The sequence below is a fragment of the Biomphalaria glabrata genome, chromosome 3, assembly GCF_947242115.1.
Source record: "Biomphalaria glabrata chromosome 3, xgBioGlab47.1, whole genome shotgun sequence".
Classification (NCBI taxonomy): domain Eukaryota; kingdom Metazoa; phylum Mollusca; class Gastropoda; family Planorbidae; genus Biomphalaria; species Biomphalaria glabrata.
Window position 1 is genome coordinate 47951223 of NC_074713.1, and position 16311 is coordinate 47967533.

Consider the following 16311-nt stretch of genomic DNA (forward strand, 5'->3'; position numbering starts at 1 on the left):
TCCATTTAGCTTAATAAATGTCCAGATCTAGATATGATCATCATGATATGTTAAAGTTACCTTCTTTAGTCCAATTTTATACATTAATTGTTGCTCACTGTTTATGAATTGAGCCTGTTCTTTTATAATAAAGTGATTCTTTCAGAACTATCAAAAAAAAGTTCATAGACTTCACTAATTTATGAACCTTGGAAAGTTTGTCTTGCTCTTGTCCCTAGGCACAGAAATTCCATTGTTGTATTTGGAGTTTTAAGTGTCCTCCATATCACAAAGCAATTATTAGTCAACCATTATAAACTAGGTTTAAAGTTGACCTTTAAGGTGTGCAACTGGCACATGTTCTTAATAACAACCAAATGTATCAGTATGTTGTAAATAGAAAAACAATTCTTTAATCTGTATTTTTTTTTTCTTTTCCATTTTGTTTTTAGCTCAAAGCTCTTTGATCAATTTTAGCATTGAGACTATCAACCCCAGCCCTGGTACTCGTGGATCTATTGACTCGACCGGCAGCCCCACCAGACTCAGGAATTTCTATATACCTTACAGAGATTCTGTTCTGACCTGGCTTCTTAAAGATAGTCTTGGTGGAAACTCTAAAACTCTAATGATAGCCAGTATGTTATGATGATTAAAAATCAACAAACAAACCATTAGTCTGTAACAAAAAAAAAAACTCAACTAAAACCCAAAATAAAACCTAATTTGATACTACACACTTCTGCAAATAACATTCTCTCAATGCACAATTATAACCATTTTTTTCTAGTTATAACTTAAATTTAAAAAATCTGTCAGTCATCTGCATCGGAATATCTATTTCCAATCTGTTATGGATAAACATAGCAATAAAGTTTCTTTTCTTTGATTAGTCCATTATCTATTGTATCTGATTTTAAAATGTTGTGTTTAACACCTCAGCAAAGAGAGGTAGCAAAAAAAGTTTATAGCAAAAAAAAATAACAACATTAAAAAAACAAAAAAAAAAACAGTATAAGTAGTTACAAAAATTACTCTAAATACCTTTAGAACAAAGAAAAAAAGTATCTTAAACAAATTATTTTTCTGGTTGACTTTATAATTTGAGGTATAGCAATTCCCTTTTTTAGAAAATATTTTTAAAAACATATTTAATTATAAGTCCTAATTTTATTATACTTTTGGTAATTTTTTTTTTGGCATTATAAGTTTTTCAAGACGTTTATACCTGTGTTATATTTGCAGCCATCAGTCCAGCCAGTATTTACTACAGTGATACCATTAGCACATTGAGATATGCACAGAGAGCTAAAACGATCGTCAACAAGCCAAAGATCAATGAGGTAGATAACATTGCACTTTGGAATAATGAGCTTTTTGTCACCTTTTCTGTTTGATTTCTGAGATAGTTTTGTGCACAAAGTTGTTAAAATATATTGATGTTCCATGATTAAATTATAAGATGTGAAAATAATATTTAAAGTCAAACAAGTTTTTGGTGATGGAGTGTAAAAAAAAAGGTTCCCTTTTCAGACCTTGTGATGGGGGAGATGATGTAAAGATCATCTTTTTCTATGCTTTTACTTTCTACAACTAAGTAATTAGAATTGGGTGGACTCATGGGTGCCCTAGCAACCCTAAAATTCAAATTCCAGTCTTCACCCTTATTCAATCCAAGTCATCGAAATGCTTTACCCCTCAACCACCTTGCTCCTAATGGAGTGTAAAAAGGTGATGAAAAAAAAGTTAGCTACTGCTTTGGAATTTGATAATTCAATTAATCCTTTGAGAAAAACAAAAACAATATTTAAGCAATTAATTATAGAAAATTGAATTTTGTAAAGCCATAAACTAACATTTTAAATTATTTACACAATTCTTTGTCTTTACATAACTATGTATATAGCTAGAAGTCTTCTTTCAACTTGGGTTAATTCCTTTGTCGTTTCCACATTTTGGTAATATGGGGATATTATGTTCCCTTAATGTAAACTAAGTTGCATCTAAAATATAGTTCATGTATGTAAGTATTGATGTGCCTTGAAATAACAAATTTATCATTGTGAGTGGAATACTTTTGGCTTTATATATAAATGCTCTGATGTTTAAGATGCCATAAACTTATTTATGGTGAATAATATTAACATATTTCTATGTATTTATAGGATGAAAATATTCGTCTCATCAGAGAACTAAGGGCTGAAATCGAGAGACTTAAGAAACAATTACAGAATGCCCAACTTGTAAGTAAAACAGGCATATATACTGACCTAAAAGCTTTAGTAAAAAAAATCAAGATTTTTAAAAAGACTATTGGTTCTTTTAAAATAGAATTAAGATTCACAGAAAATCATTAGCAATAAAATTAGTTAATCTTTTCAAAGTGTTACATGTCAGATTGTTTGTACAAAAGAATCAAAACTAAGGAAAACATACAAATAAAACAAGATAATAATTTCAAATAATTAAATAAAAAAAAAAAGTTGACACTAAAAGATTATTCTATTTTCTCTATTCAGTTTACACTTGATCTTGTCCAACTCTATGTATTTAATTTATCATGATATCGAAGAAAACTTCTTATTCAAACCTAACAATTAAATGACATAATGCAATTTTTAGTTGCCCTAACCTTGGGTGTTATTAAATGATGACTCAAAGCCTGAGGAAAATATAAACTATGAGGTGTCACTTAACTTTCTACATTAAATTAGGAACAAGTTTCCTTAGAATATATAACTGTTTTGAATTGGGTGTAGAAATAGAAAGACATGCTTGGTCCTGAATGGACTTAAGTTTGTTATCTATTATTATTATAGCTTTTATATAGCGTCACTTTCATGCTTATAGCATGCTCAGAGCGCTATTGGTCCAATCTCATTTGTGGACCGGGGTGGGGGGGTATCTAGGAGATGGTTTTCCGTGCAGCCTTTTGGCGCTCAGTAAACACAACTCTGCCCAAGTCGGGTGTCGAACCTCGAGCCCCCTTCTAGGTAGCCAAGCCAAGTTCAAGCGCACTTGGCCTCACGACCACGCTTCCCACAATCTAAACAGAGAATGATAATAAGTTTGATAGTAAAATATTTACAAATTCGGTTAGATACAGCTTTTTTTTTTATTCCGTAGTATATGTATAAGACTTAGAAACACCAAGCAACATTTAACATATTACTCATTGTACAGAAAAAAGTACATAATTTTGATAGATGGAATAAGTGGCTCAATATTTCATTGAAATATGTTTGTTCAATCATTTTTGGATGACTTAAAAGTCCATCTCACTATTTGTGTCCACTGTTTCAGTCACCAGCAGGCATGACCTCAGACTTAAATGTTCTGTATGCTAGCTATGAGGTACCAAAAAAAAATCAAAGATCTGTTGTTTTTGTTCACTTTTAATAAACAAGTTGTTTAGCTAGAGGCTAGATTGTTACAAGGGGTAGTGGTGCTCATTGACATTAACTGCTAAGTAGTTGCTGTAACACTAATGACATTTTTTTTTGTTGATTTTTAAAAGCTTTTTATTTTGAGTGAAATTTGTTATTCTTTCAAATAACACAAACTTTCATTACCTTTTAGTCTTTGAAATTTCAGCAAGCAAGATTTAAATTCATATTCACAAATTTAGTTATCAAATGAAATCAATTATTAAATGTTTCTGCTTATAACTAAGTAAAATATTTTGATTCCTGCTCTGACTGTAAATAATCTTTAAATCTTCAAAATTAACATAGATTTTAACCACTTTCTTGATTCATAGGTCATTTCTAAAGGAAAAAAACAACAACAAAAAAATGAATCATGTTGCCAATGTAATATTTTTGTCAGAGATAAAAAACAATTAATATATTCGTCCTCCATATATTTTTCTTCTAATTTCTTTACTTGCTTTTATAAATTAATTAAAAAAATATATTTCTTAAAACACAAATCTTTAAAAAAAAAAACAACTTATTGATATGTTTCATCTTGTGAAGAACAACAACATCTGCTACTTCTAGTTCAAAGCTAGAAATTTATAAGATGCTGTGACATATATTAGTAAAAGTTGGAAATGTCATTTTAGTAGTATAAAGAAAGGGAAATAACAAGTTTTATTTTTTACTTAAAAGTTTTTGTTTGCAATATCCTAACTTTTTTTTTCTTTGAAATTATGTGTGAAAATATTCCTTTCAAGAATGCAGGGGAAATAAGTCTTAAAAACAGTATTGACTAAATGAGATCTTGGGATTTTAATGTTTTTTTGAGGCAATATAAAGTTCCCCTTTCAGACCTTGAGGTCTATAATATAGTGCAGATGATGTTAAGGTAAAATGTTTTTGTGTCCAGTGATAATGAGGGTGTCATATGTCCAGCACAATCATGAACTGCCTTTACTTTTCGCCTACTAATGTCAGGTACCCATTAGACCTGGGTGGACTCAGAAGTGCCTCAAAGATCCCCAAATAAAAAATCTCAGTCTTCACAAGGATTTGAACGTGGCACCCTTTGGATTGGAATCCAAGCACTTTGCTACTCAGCCATCACTCCTCCCTAGGCAATATAAAGTTATCTATTAACTATTGAACAAAAAAGTCTTACTTTGAGAAAATAAATTGCAATACTTTTAGTTAGGCCATGACCACTGCACTGTAAAAAAAATCAGAATTAAAACTTTTAAAATTTCTACATTTGTCAGAAAAATATGCATACATATATAATGTATGTTTTTTTAAAAAAACAACAACTTTCTATTAAGATTTTTAAAACAAACATTTCCTCACTTTAATCTTAAACTTCCGAATTCTAAATAAATGACAAGAAAAAACAACAACTTTCTATTAAGATTTTTAAAACAAATATTTCCTAGCTTCAAGCATGAACTTCCAAATTCTAAATAAATGACAAACAAAAAAAAACAACAAAAGAAATCACCTTGGACAGCATTATTTCTTCAACTTTATTTCCTAGCTAGATAAAAAAGATTTGCTGACTTCATTTATGTTTTTATAGGTCAGCCTCACATTGGTGTATTTCATTTTTCTCTAGGAAGCTGATCCTAGCAGGTGGACACAAGAAAAGTTGGAGGAATATCAGAACAAGGTTGTAACTCACGTCTTTTTTTCTCACTGTGATGTTTTGTTGTGGTGCTCTTGTAGCATTCTCTGTCTAATAATAATATCTCATTTTTCACTGGTCACCCTTATCTTTTGCTTTTTTTTTTTCAGTCACTGTTCTCTCATTAATTCTCTTCTATTTTGTTGTTGTCTATACTGTCTCCTATCTCTCACTCTTCTTCTGCACATTTCTTTTCCCCTCTTTGTTTTCTATCACTTTTGATTGTCCCACTTCCCATTCTCGGATCAAGTTGAATGTTGGCATAATTATTTATAGTCAATAACAACATAAGAATCAATCAAAAAATTAACCAATTAGTTTATCATTTTGTACTAATTAATTAATTTTGTATTATATAGCAGAAAGGGAGATAATCCCAGTAATTTTCAGATTAATGGTAGTACTTAGCGGTTCCTTCTCTTATTTAAGCTTTGTTTTTAAAAAGTATTCTTTTTTCTATTGCTTGTTTTTCTTCTGGTTGTTAGTCTTCTGTTCTGTGTTATCTTATTGGATTTAGTCACTGCTAAGTCTTATTATGTTTGCTATTGTCATCTTCTATCACATCCTGTCACCACTATCTGCCACATAGTTTAAAACATCTATTTACTTATTTTGTCCAAATGTATATTTTATGATGTCATTATTATTATTTTTTTCTTCCTTTGCTTAGGCTGCGCTGTTGCTCAGAGCATATGATCATGAGGTAATTTACCATTTCTCTGGTATTTTTTTTTTTAATTGCGCTCTGAAATTGACTTCTATGTTATTTCTATGTTTTTTTTATATCAACAGTCTGGATTTGGTTCCCCTCCAGTTAGTACTAATACATCTAGTTCCAGTTTTATCTATAAATCTCCATGTTTGGTTTTCTTTAATGCCGAGCCTGGACTACCATCATCCTTTGAACTAAAGGTAAGGCAATAAGTGCATTGGTTTTACATTTTACTAACACTATTAACACTTATGGAAGTGATTTCATTTTCATAACTGAGTACAATTCTGTGGTAGCTTTTTCAAAATTGCCTTCAATTAAAGAAAAGTGAAAGTGAGGTGGGAAAAAGAATTCAAGCCTTGGAGAGAAAATGCTACAGAAAAATGCGGGGTATCAGATACCAGTTTGTACTTTTACAAGTCAACACTCTGGATGACAAAAAGGAAGAACTCAATGCTGGGATAGGCGAAAGCTGAGCTGGTTTGGTCAAATTGTGAGACATGACTCAAGAGGCAGCCCAAAGAAATCATCTCATCTCTGCCTGTGGTCCCCTCTGGGGCATAGGCCACCAACCAGCTTCCTCCAGGCATCTCGGTTCTGGGCGAGTCTCTCCAACTGTCCCCACGTCTTGCCCATCTGCTTGGCATTTGCTTCCAAATCCTGGCGCCAAAAAAAGCTTGCTGGATAACCTAATAGGATGGACTGTTCTCTTTTATTGATATCTTGATAAGAATAGCAGCTAACTGGGGAAAGGTGAATGGATTCAGTTATGTGAACCAACAGAAATAAACAACCCACCACTATATACTGAGCCAGTCAGGAGCTAAGATGCAACAAAGGCGAGAAAACAATTGTGTGTTGTTTACAATTGTGAGCAGGCATGTAGCATCTCAGACAAGCAATGCTGGTTCTCATTTCAGAAAGTAAATATGCACTATCTACTGTAACTCATATCAATGTCATTATTTATAACATTTATTTATTGTTACAATAAATATTAGTAAGATATTTTATATTATATGTATTTTTTTTTAATGTAAAAAATTCATAAACTATATATATACATACTACACCAACTGAGTTTCAAAGAAAGTCCTAAAAAAGTGAAGATTGAGAATTATTTTAACTGTTTATGACATATAAAAACCCATGAAAAAATGAAGCTGCTAAAGCTGAAGTGCAAAGTGGTGAGGGAACACTGTTCACTTTGAAATGTAAAATAGTTGATACACAACCTATAGTGACCGACATGTTTTTATCTATTTTGATTGCAGCATGGTAAAACATTTTTTGGACAAGGTGACAGCCACTCTGAAGATTTCAAAGGTTAGTAGAACCTTCTAGTTCAAGAATACATTTCAGAAAGTCCATAGACTAATAGTTTTAAAAAAAGTAAACAAAAGTATATAGTTAGTGTTGTCTGACTAATTCTTATATCTGCCTTTTAAAAGTTCTTTTAGTCTTGTCAACCCAATTATCAGCATGATTTGACAGTCATCCCTATAATTAGACAACAATTAACAGGACATTACTATCTGATCATTGTTGTCTTATATTCCACATAGTCTTCTATTCATGTCTTGTCAACTTTGATTTTTGCCATGACACTATTTGAAACGGAAAAAGAAATTCATTAATCTCAAAAATTAGTTTGAAGAGTCTAGTGGAGAGCATTGAAAAATATAAAGACATTACTAGTTTATCATTGTTATTGCCCCTTCATCATTGAGTGATATATTGGTGTAACTGTTAAATTAAAACTATCAGTAACACTTTATACGTTGTTGCCAATTTGAAAACAGAACTGCAAGGAGAGGATGTCTTACAGAATCATTGTCATATTGATAATGTTCAGGGAGAGATCATTCTCCACCCAGAGCCTGGAGCATTGTGCCGCATCAATGATCAAGTCATCACACAGCCAAGAAAACTAAACCAAGGTTAAGTCCCAGCTTGTATTGCCTCCTGCTGTTTTTTTAAAATGTATTTTTTTGAGTAGTTTATTTATTTGTACTTATATCTTTACTCTGGAAAGTAGGTAACTTCATTGTAGATCTTCTTCCTGTCTTATATCACTTCTACCAGAATACAATACAAGAGATGTTGTTGGCAGTTCATTTCTGTTAATGAGCCGCTTACACTTATAACACAATAATATTAAAAAAAATAAGGCTACGTCCAAATTAAAGAATTTTTCTGTACTTCTTTTCTAGAATACTCTTCTAACAGGTGTTCTGTCCACTCTTTTTTTTTCCCACACACTGTTAGCATTTGTAAACTTTTAAAATTAAAGAATAATAATTATTGTCTCTTTTAATTTCTGGATAGAGTTTTGAGCTTCTCTATTGAAGTAGGGATTAGCTCTTACTCTTGACATTTCCTCTCTGGTTAAGACTTGTCTGTGAAACCAGTCTAATTGTCAGACAATTTCTTGAAATTTTGATTTAGAGAGTGTTTGGCTAGGTTTTCTGTACTATCTTCTGCAGGGCAGCTGAGAGGACAAACTTGATCACTCTGGCTTGTTGTAATACCTACAATTGTCCAGCTTTTGTAATTGATTGTATTAACTTGTTTAAAATCTGATCCATTTGACCCTTGTGTCTTATTTAGAAAACCTATACATGTCTGATCAATTTTACTATTATTTTTTAGATGTATTAGAGAATGACAATTTAAATGTCTACTTTGTTTGGTTGTCTTGACTCTGCAGGTGATCAGATACAGCTAGGAGAAATGAACAAGTTTCAATTCAGGGATAAACAACTCTATTTTAAACCAAGAGCAAGTCGTTCTGGATCTTTCTTGGTAAAATATCTCAATTATTTCACATTATCCATAAAAACAGCTTCGGTTAAAAAAAAAGCTACTAAATCATAAATCAAATCTTAAATGGCTAAAGTAGTCATTGACATTTTGTAATGCCGTGCAACACACAATTGTATCTTTATAAATTTCTGACTCCTTCACAATTGAAGATATTTATGTCCAACCTCCATGCAGGATAACGTGGAACCATCCTGATGGCAGTCTGATGTCATTCCAAACAACCAGACAGTCATCCAAATTAACATCTATACTTTGAACTTAAAAAAAAAGATATAATTGATTGAATTGATACAAAGAAACTTTCTACACAGAACTCTCTATTGTATAGACTAAAGTTTATGGACAATAATGTAATTGAGACTTCAAAACCTATCACTGACATTTCACACAATGTATATCTACTAGTTTGTAGCCAGAGACTTACCCTCAATGTAAATACAGGGATAGATCTGTGTGATACATATGTATTTCCATATTATAATTGCATTATTTCTCTTTTCTCCTCAGAGTGTTCAAAGCAGTAATGAAACAATGAGCAACAGTAGCTCTTATTCTGACATTCCATCTGCTGTAGATCACTGCCCTTTCTGGTTTAACCCAAAGTAAGTCACTGAACACTCAGTCAGTCAAACCAATTAAATCATGTTACACAATTACTGCATTGTATGCATTCAAGCCTTTACTTACAATACATAACTGCATTTCTTAGTATAATCATTTTCTTGAAGATTGACTAGGAATGTTGCATCTTAATTTGTATGACGTTTTTTTTTTTAAATTAAGATCAATAACTCTTGGTCAGTGTATTTGAACTAAAGCTTAATTTTAAATATCATCTACTAAACATGCTGAATGTTTTTCTTTCCAAACAATTTGTAATCATCTTTGACTTAATAATAGTTAACTTGTATGATTTTGTTTGTAACGCATCAATTACTACTTCCATCTTTGTTGTATAACCTTTATAACAACAAATATACGTATGCATCTTGGTATTACAATAACTTTTTAAATGCTTCTCTTGTATAAAAGTTTAAAAAAACTACTGGTAACATCCTATTGCGTCCTACCACTTTATTAGGATGATGTATTTATGGGTTAATAAAGATTTTTTTTTTTACTTGCTACAAATATGTTTTATTAATTTATAATATGGCCTGGGGTGAAACTTGGTTGATAGTTTATTGCTTGCTTTATTTAAATGGCAGCATGGATTCTGCACATATATGGTAAGTTGATTTCTCTTCCTTGACAATGGGTTTTTATTGTATTGCTTACCATTTTATTGCTTACCATTTTGCCTTTCAATGCACTAATAGGCTTACACTTTGCACCAGTTCATAAGAGATATTGTTAATAAGTTTTGAAAAGGTGGACTGGAATAATATGCTAGCATCTTTTTTTTTCATATTTTGTTTCAAAGGGATGAATGAAATACAAAAAAATCACTAAAGATTTATTGAAAGTACTTAAAATGATCCAAAGTAATTTTTCTCAATGTAACAAACCATTTTTTTTTTATTAAGCGTAATGGTTCAAGTAGTCTCTATTAGGAAGACATGATTGAGATGATGAATCGATCCAATTTTGTTATCCAGTTAATTTTAAGTTAATCTATTTATTTTTTTTCACAATTAATTTTAATTTTTTTTCATTTATTAAGTAGCTTCTGACTCCTATTTTTTTGTTGACATTGTTTAATGTCACTGATGTACTTTAGTTGAAATCTATTTCCCATAGCCTGGTTAACTAATAGTTCACATGACTCTCTACACTGCTTACTATTAATCTTTGCGGAAACTAGACCTGCACCTTGAGTAATTGTTGATAAGATCTTAAACAAAAATTTTGATGGTAAAAATATTCAGTTAAACAGCATTTTAAAATTCTTGCCTTCATTAGAGACTGTTTGTTTAGACATTCTTCTTGTAGATTAGCTGGAACACTCATTTTGTTAAAACTCAAACCTTAACAAATTACACACTCATCAAATTCGTTTTTTCTTTTTCTTTCTTACAATTAAAATAGTTTTACCTGATTTGAATCAATTTCTTTGAGCTGCTATTGCTGTCAGGAAGTTGGATGTTTACCTGATCATTTATTTAAAAAAAATATTAAAAAATCATAAATTATATATTGTTTAATAATGCTTTAAACATGTAATTGTATAAACACAGAGAAATATTTATCATCTCAGCAAAATATTTTTTGGCTCATATTAAAATCATGAATTATGTTTGTTTGTATTCATTAATTTAACAAGATGTTAAAAAAACAACAACATATTTTGATATTATTTAATTTTTCTTTAAATAAAAAAAAATGTATTTGTGATTGAAAGTGAACACATTCTTACGAGTAGGGGGAAATAATCTAATGATCAACGATTCTCTTCCATTTCTGATATTGATTTATTGAGCCAGCAATGAACTATTGGGTGGAAACAATAGGCTGTTGGCTTTCAATTGTAGGACTCTGCAACAAGAGTATTTTATTGAGACATGCTCCAGCGAATGTGGTAGTGCTGGGACATTGTTATCACGGCTGGACAAAGTTATCGGATCGGGTATCTTTGGGAATCCATTCTTGTTTTATTTTTTTCTTCCTCATTTGTGTGTGTGTGTGAGAAGGTGTTACAATTGTATACACAAAGTTGCTGATCCTCAGGCTTTTAGAAGATCATCTTAACCTTTAGTTTAAATCTACTTCATTTGTTATTCAAAGTTTAACACGGCTTCTGTTTTCTTTATCACTCTAGCCTGGCTGTAGAAAGAAACCATGACAATGAAACGGAAAGAATTGAAGCTGCCTCGTAAGTTTTACTTAAGCAAATTTATTTCAGTTTTAGAATAAAATAAAACTGTTATATATCTGCTTTAAAGCAGTTACCTAATTATTATTTCTGCAGATAGCTGAATGAAATCTTACATTTCACTCTGAAAATTCCATAGATAATTTATATGTAAAGAAATTTTACACTAGAATTAGAAAAAAAACTATAACTCATTGTTTTGTTTCTAGTTTTAAATACATATAATATTAGTTGGCTTCCCACCTTTGTTTTTACAGGTCCTCATCACAATGTAATTATAATTAATACAATTTATATTAAATTTGTAAAGTATTGATTTTTAAAGAAATTTAAATTTGATAATAAGTTGTTGATGAGTGAACAAAATGTCAACAATGAAAGCCGTAAATAAATTCATAGTTGGTTATTTTCACATTCTCAAGCACGTGTTTATCCATGCAGTACTGTCATCTTGATAGTCCTGCATTCAAACCAGGCCTGCTGCCATTTTCAGTTGTCTTGCAGGAGGTTTTGTTTAGGAGGTAATAATCTTTAATTCTAAAGGAACATTCAAAACATGTAACACAAGCAAACACTATATATATCTGATCAAATGCTTTATAATCTCTATCAATTGTGTGTTGTTTTCTTGAATGTAGCTAAATATAAAATTAGCACTCACATGGATTCATAGGTGTGAGGGTGATGAAGGCTAATGTGGAGACATTATGTGTTAATGTGGTCCCCACACTGATCAGTTTTAACATAGAAGAGATGGGCTGGGTAAAAATAGGTTTACTTTTACTTGCTCTGCACTTTCTGATGACAAGTTATAAAAATAGACTTAGACTAAAAACTAGAAGAAAACACTTCTACAAAAAAAAAAAAAGGAAACATTCCTTTTGCCTTGAAACAAGAATTGATCTGTATCATAGAGTTTTGTTGTTTTAGTGGTTTCAAGGGGAGATATTTTCTCTTTGCCTCTATTGCAATGGTTTCCCCATCAATCATTGTACATATTGAACCAAGTCTGTTGAGCAAGTCTCTGCTGGATAGGACTCAAAGAAACAAGAAATAGTTTTTCTGTGTTCTGAGACATTTAAACCCAACCCTTTGATTATTGATTTGTTATTGATGAGGAAATAATGAAAACCTTTTTTTTTTTTTTTTTTGTTATTGAAGTATATATTTTTTTCTCATTCTTTAAAGGGATATTGAAATATACTGACCTATAAAAATTGTTTTAAGGATTTATGTTTGATTTAGTGATCTATAGTGTGCTATTCCATTTCTGTAGAATTGTGATATATGGTTAGGTCATGGTGAGCTTAAAATTTACTTTGGAATGTGGTGGAATGGAATAAAAGCTTTTCTTATATCTTTTTCACTCTTTTCTAATCTTGGTACAAAATAAACAAGATCCTGGAGAGGTTTCAGCTGCAAATTTGTAGTGATCCTTTACTGTCTTAAAAAAATTATCTTGTCATTGTTTCTCTGGCGCATATGTAGATGTTTCATCAGTCTAGATAGTTTGCTAATAGAAACTAAAGATTTACTGTGAAAAAGTGATCTCTAATATTACTAAATTGTATAAATAAAAGATATTACACTATACAGTAGGAATTTATATGATGTACGTTAAGTAAAGAATATATTTATTATATTTATTAAAGAAAAAAAATGTCCCATTTTGAAAAATTTACTTCTAATTACATAGAAACTGAAATGACATCTCTACAATCTTTTGACCTTTAACCTTCAGCTTTTGATAAGTAGACATTTTTGCTTCAACCAAAATCTTATAAACTTTTTCATTATAAATGGAAACTGGGAAATTTTATCAATAGCTTGAAACAATATTCAATATTTGTTCTCTAAACAGAACATTAAGATGCAAATTCTAAAAATCAAACATTTTCATCACAGAAGTGTTGGGTTTGGCCTGAAGGATATTTTTATAAGAACACTCCTTTTTTTTTTGTTTATGGACTATGGATTATATTGATCCCAGTTGACTGTATAGAGCATGCTGGCCATTGATTTGCTTGTGGTGTAAGCATTTTGCTGCTTAGTGCTGGACTATAATTGGCTTGGCTTGTTTCAACCAGGGATGGTTTAGTTTGTACATTGTTTTGTTTTCTTGGAGTCAACACTGGTAGGAAGTCTGTGGAGCTTTGTTGTTTTTCAAATAATCTTAACTCCATAAATACATTCTCATTGTTGCATTTAAATCAAGGGATTACTTTCATAAGAATACGAGTCGTTTAGAAGAATATATTTTCAGTCAAATGAATTCTTATAATTATTTTAATGAAATGTGAACTATTGTGACCAAAGTTTTAAAACACGGATAGATCTGAGAACAAAATATCTACTTAAAAGACAACTGTCCTTATTCAAAATTAGTAGTTTTTCTTTTTCTTTCTGCATTCTCGTTTTGTTTGGAGGGTTCAGATGACTAATCCAATATATGAGATCAACAGGGCAGTGGGTTCAGGCAGTTTTTCTTCTATTAGGGTTTTGGGGTCAGTGTCTCTTTCAGGTGCTTTATGGAGATAGCTCCGGAAGTAAGGAAGAAAATTTAATAGTATCTCATTTCTTTCTCTTTTTTTTAAAAAATATTTTAGTTTTGACAGAAAGGGAAGATTAACAAAATATTATTAACATTAAAAAAAATCCCTTTAAAATATATAATGTTTTATAAAGGTGTGTGACAGGGTTTGGTAAACTCTTATCCTTTGGGTCATTATGAAACCATAAAAGTTTTGTCATCAAGCTAAAGATTAAGGATAAGTGCAGTATATTTTGCTTCATCTGATGCAAAGTTCACTGAGGTTCTATATAAGTTCTCATTTTTGCTGTCTGCATCTGTCTTCAGCAAGTTTTTTCTTAGGGTCTTAAATGACCTTTGTGAGAATTTTCCAGCCGTCTCTTTCAGAGGTCATTTGCTGTCAGCTGCTATCTCCTATTCCAGTGAAGTCAAACTGATGCCTGAGTAAATCTTAATAGCACCAGCCACATTTAAGTTTGCCCAAAAAACCCACAAATAATAAAACATTGTTTATACTCATTATCTTTAAGTACTGTATTGGTTTTGTTTTCCTTTAAGACATTATATACAGACTTCAATAAATGTTGTGATAGAAAAAACTTGTACAATAAATTTAAAACAAAAATGAGGTGAAGCAAATATACATTGTTTTGACCTCAATGTTTTCTTTGTGTTCAAGACATGAGCTTCAGAAGTTGAAGAGAGAACTGGATGCCCAAAAAGAAGCCCTGGATGAAAGGGAAGAGAAGATGTTGTCCCAAAACCAAAAAGCTCAGGAAGAGCTCCAGAAAGAGAAGCAACTCCTGGACTCCCAAGAAGAGGCTGCAAGAAGAGAAAGAGAAAAGCAAGAACAGACGATTGAAGAGCAGAGGAGAAAGCTGAATGAAGACAAAGAGAAATGTGAGTACATAAATGGTGGATGAGTTCTTGGAATTGGGAAATCTTTAAACTTGTTGCAGACTAAAAAGAATGCTCAGATATCTTATTACTTTTATAGAAAAAGAATAATACAAATATTTATATTGATTCTAAAATTTGTGTATAAATGTCACACCATTGTTTGTTTTTTTTGCCAGATTATTTGTATCTATTCTCTGTACATCCTATTACTTTTGTCCTAGCTAATGAATTAATAACTTTGTATTAGAGATTACTTCTTAGCTTTTTAATTCTCTCTTTTCAATCATTTCTAACTTGTGTAACTCTTTTAAATCTGGATGTTGCTGTTTTGCTAAGCCTTGGTTCTCATGTCTACAGTTGAAAGAAAACTTCAGCAGGAGCTGCAGAAGATAAAGTCTCTTTCTGGTAATAGTGATACTTTAATGGAGGGTCTCGGCACCCAGACTGATGAGCTGACCGGGTCCATGCTTGGTCAACATGATAGACTTACTCCTTTATCTGGACAAACTGGCCAGGAAATTAGGCGGAGGAAAATTTCAAGAGAGGGAAGATATAAAGGTATAGATGCAGATGTGAAACTTTTCTGTTTTTATCATTTGATTTTCATCCTTACAAAACGTAGTAGATATATTTGCCGAACATATCTTAGGTATCCCATACATTTAGTTCAATGATACATGACATGCAGCTCAATCTTAATCAATGAAAATGTTTATTTCATGCATTCTATTAAAGGTCAGGATATTTTAATGTCATTTTTTCGGCACTGAAAAGTACATAGGTACCTAAGCCTTGGAGCACTGGTTGTTTGTTTTTATTTTTGTTTTGTTTTTGTATATTGTTGCTGTTATAGATGTAATGCTGTAGTGTACAACTGAAATTAAACCTATGAAGTTCTCTTATCTCATATTATCATTCTTTCTGAATACTTTTATTCAATTAAAAAATATGTATTCAAATATTCCTCTAACCAATGGTTTCATATATCCTTTTTTTATATATATAATAAATATTAATCATGCAGTCTTATAAGGTTTTATACACCAAATTTTCACTGTAATATATAGTTAAGTGTTGGAAAAAAACATTTTGTAACTATTCAATTATTTGAAACTTTGTATAGTACATTTTATAATGCCTTAGATATTTTCTATTTATGAATGTAACACTGTCGTTTTGTTTTGTCGGACAGACATAGTCCAGAAGGAACTTCTCAACAAACTCCACTACACAGGGAACACTCGAGCCCTGTCCGAGCAGGTCAAGCAGGTAGACGAGAAGTACAAGCAAGAACACAAAAAGGTTGAGGCAAAGAAGAGAGAAATTAAAATGAAAGAAGCCAGGATGAGGGAGCTCAATGCCCGAGAACTGGAATATATTCACCAAGGGGTAACACACTTCTTTTTCATTTACTATAATCTTGTATTCATTTGTATTACCTTTTTTTCCCCTTAA

At 31.2% G+C, this 16311-nt stretch overlaps 1 protein-coding gene across 1 annotated transcript in view; it reads left to right on the top strand.

Annotated features, from left to right (window-relative positions):
- LOC106080249 (uncharacterized) overlaps positions 1-16311 on the top strand; it is a 133346-nt gene that overhangs the window by 60677 nt on the left and 56358 nt on the right. The window contains exons 12-27 of the mRNA XM_056023480.1: positions 432-617; positions 1225-1322; positions 2145-2222; positions 3283-3333; positions 5008-5061; positions 5747-5779; positions 5869-5988; positions 7063-7114; positions 7591-7728; positions 8499-8593; positions 9122-9216; positions 9823-9843; positions 11373-11426; positions 14636-14856; positions 15214-15414; positions 16049-16245. Coding sequence (XP_055879455.1) covers positions 432-617; positions 1225-1322; positions 2145-2222; positions 3283-3333; positions 5008-5061; positions 5747-5779; positions 5869-5988; positions 7063-7114; positions 7591-7728; positions 8499-8593; positions 9122-9216; positions 9823-9843; positions 11373-11426; positions 14636-14856; positions 15214-15414; positions 16049-16245 — 1694 coding nt within the window. The remainder of the gene's footprint in view (positions 1-431; positions 618-1224; positions 1323-2144; positions 2223-3282; positions 3334-5007; positions 5062-5746; positions 5780-5868; positions 5989-7062; positions 7115-7590; positions 7729-8498; positions 8594-9121; positions 9217-9822; positions 9844-11372; positions 11427-14635; positions 14857-15213; positions 15415-16048; positions 16246-16311) is intronic.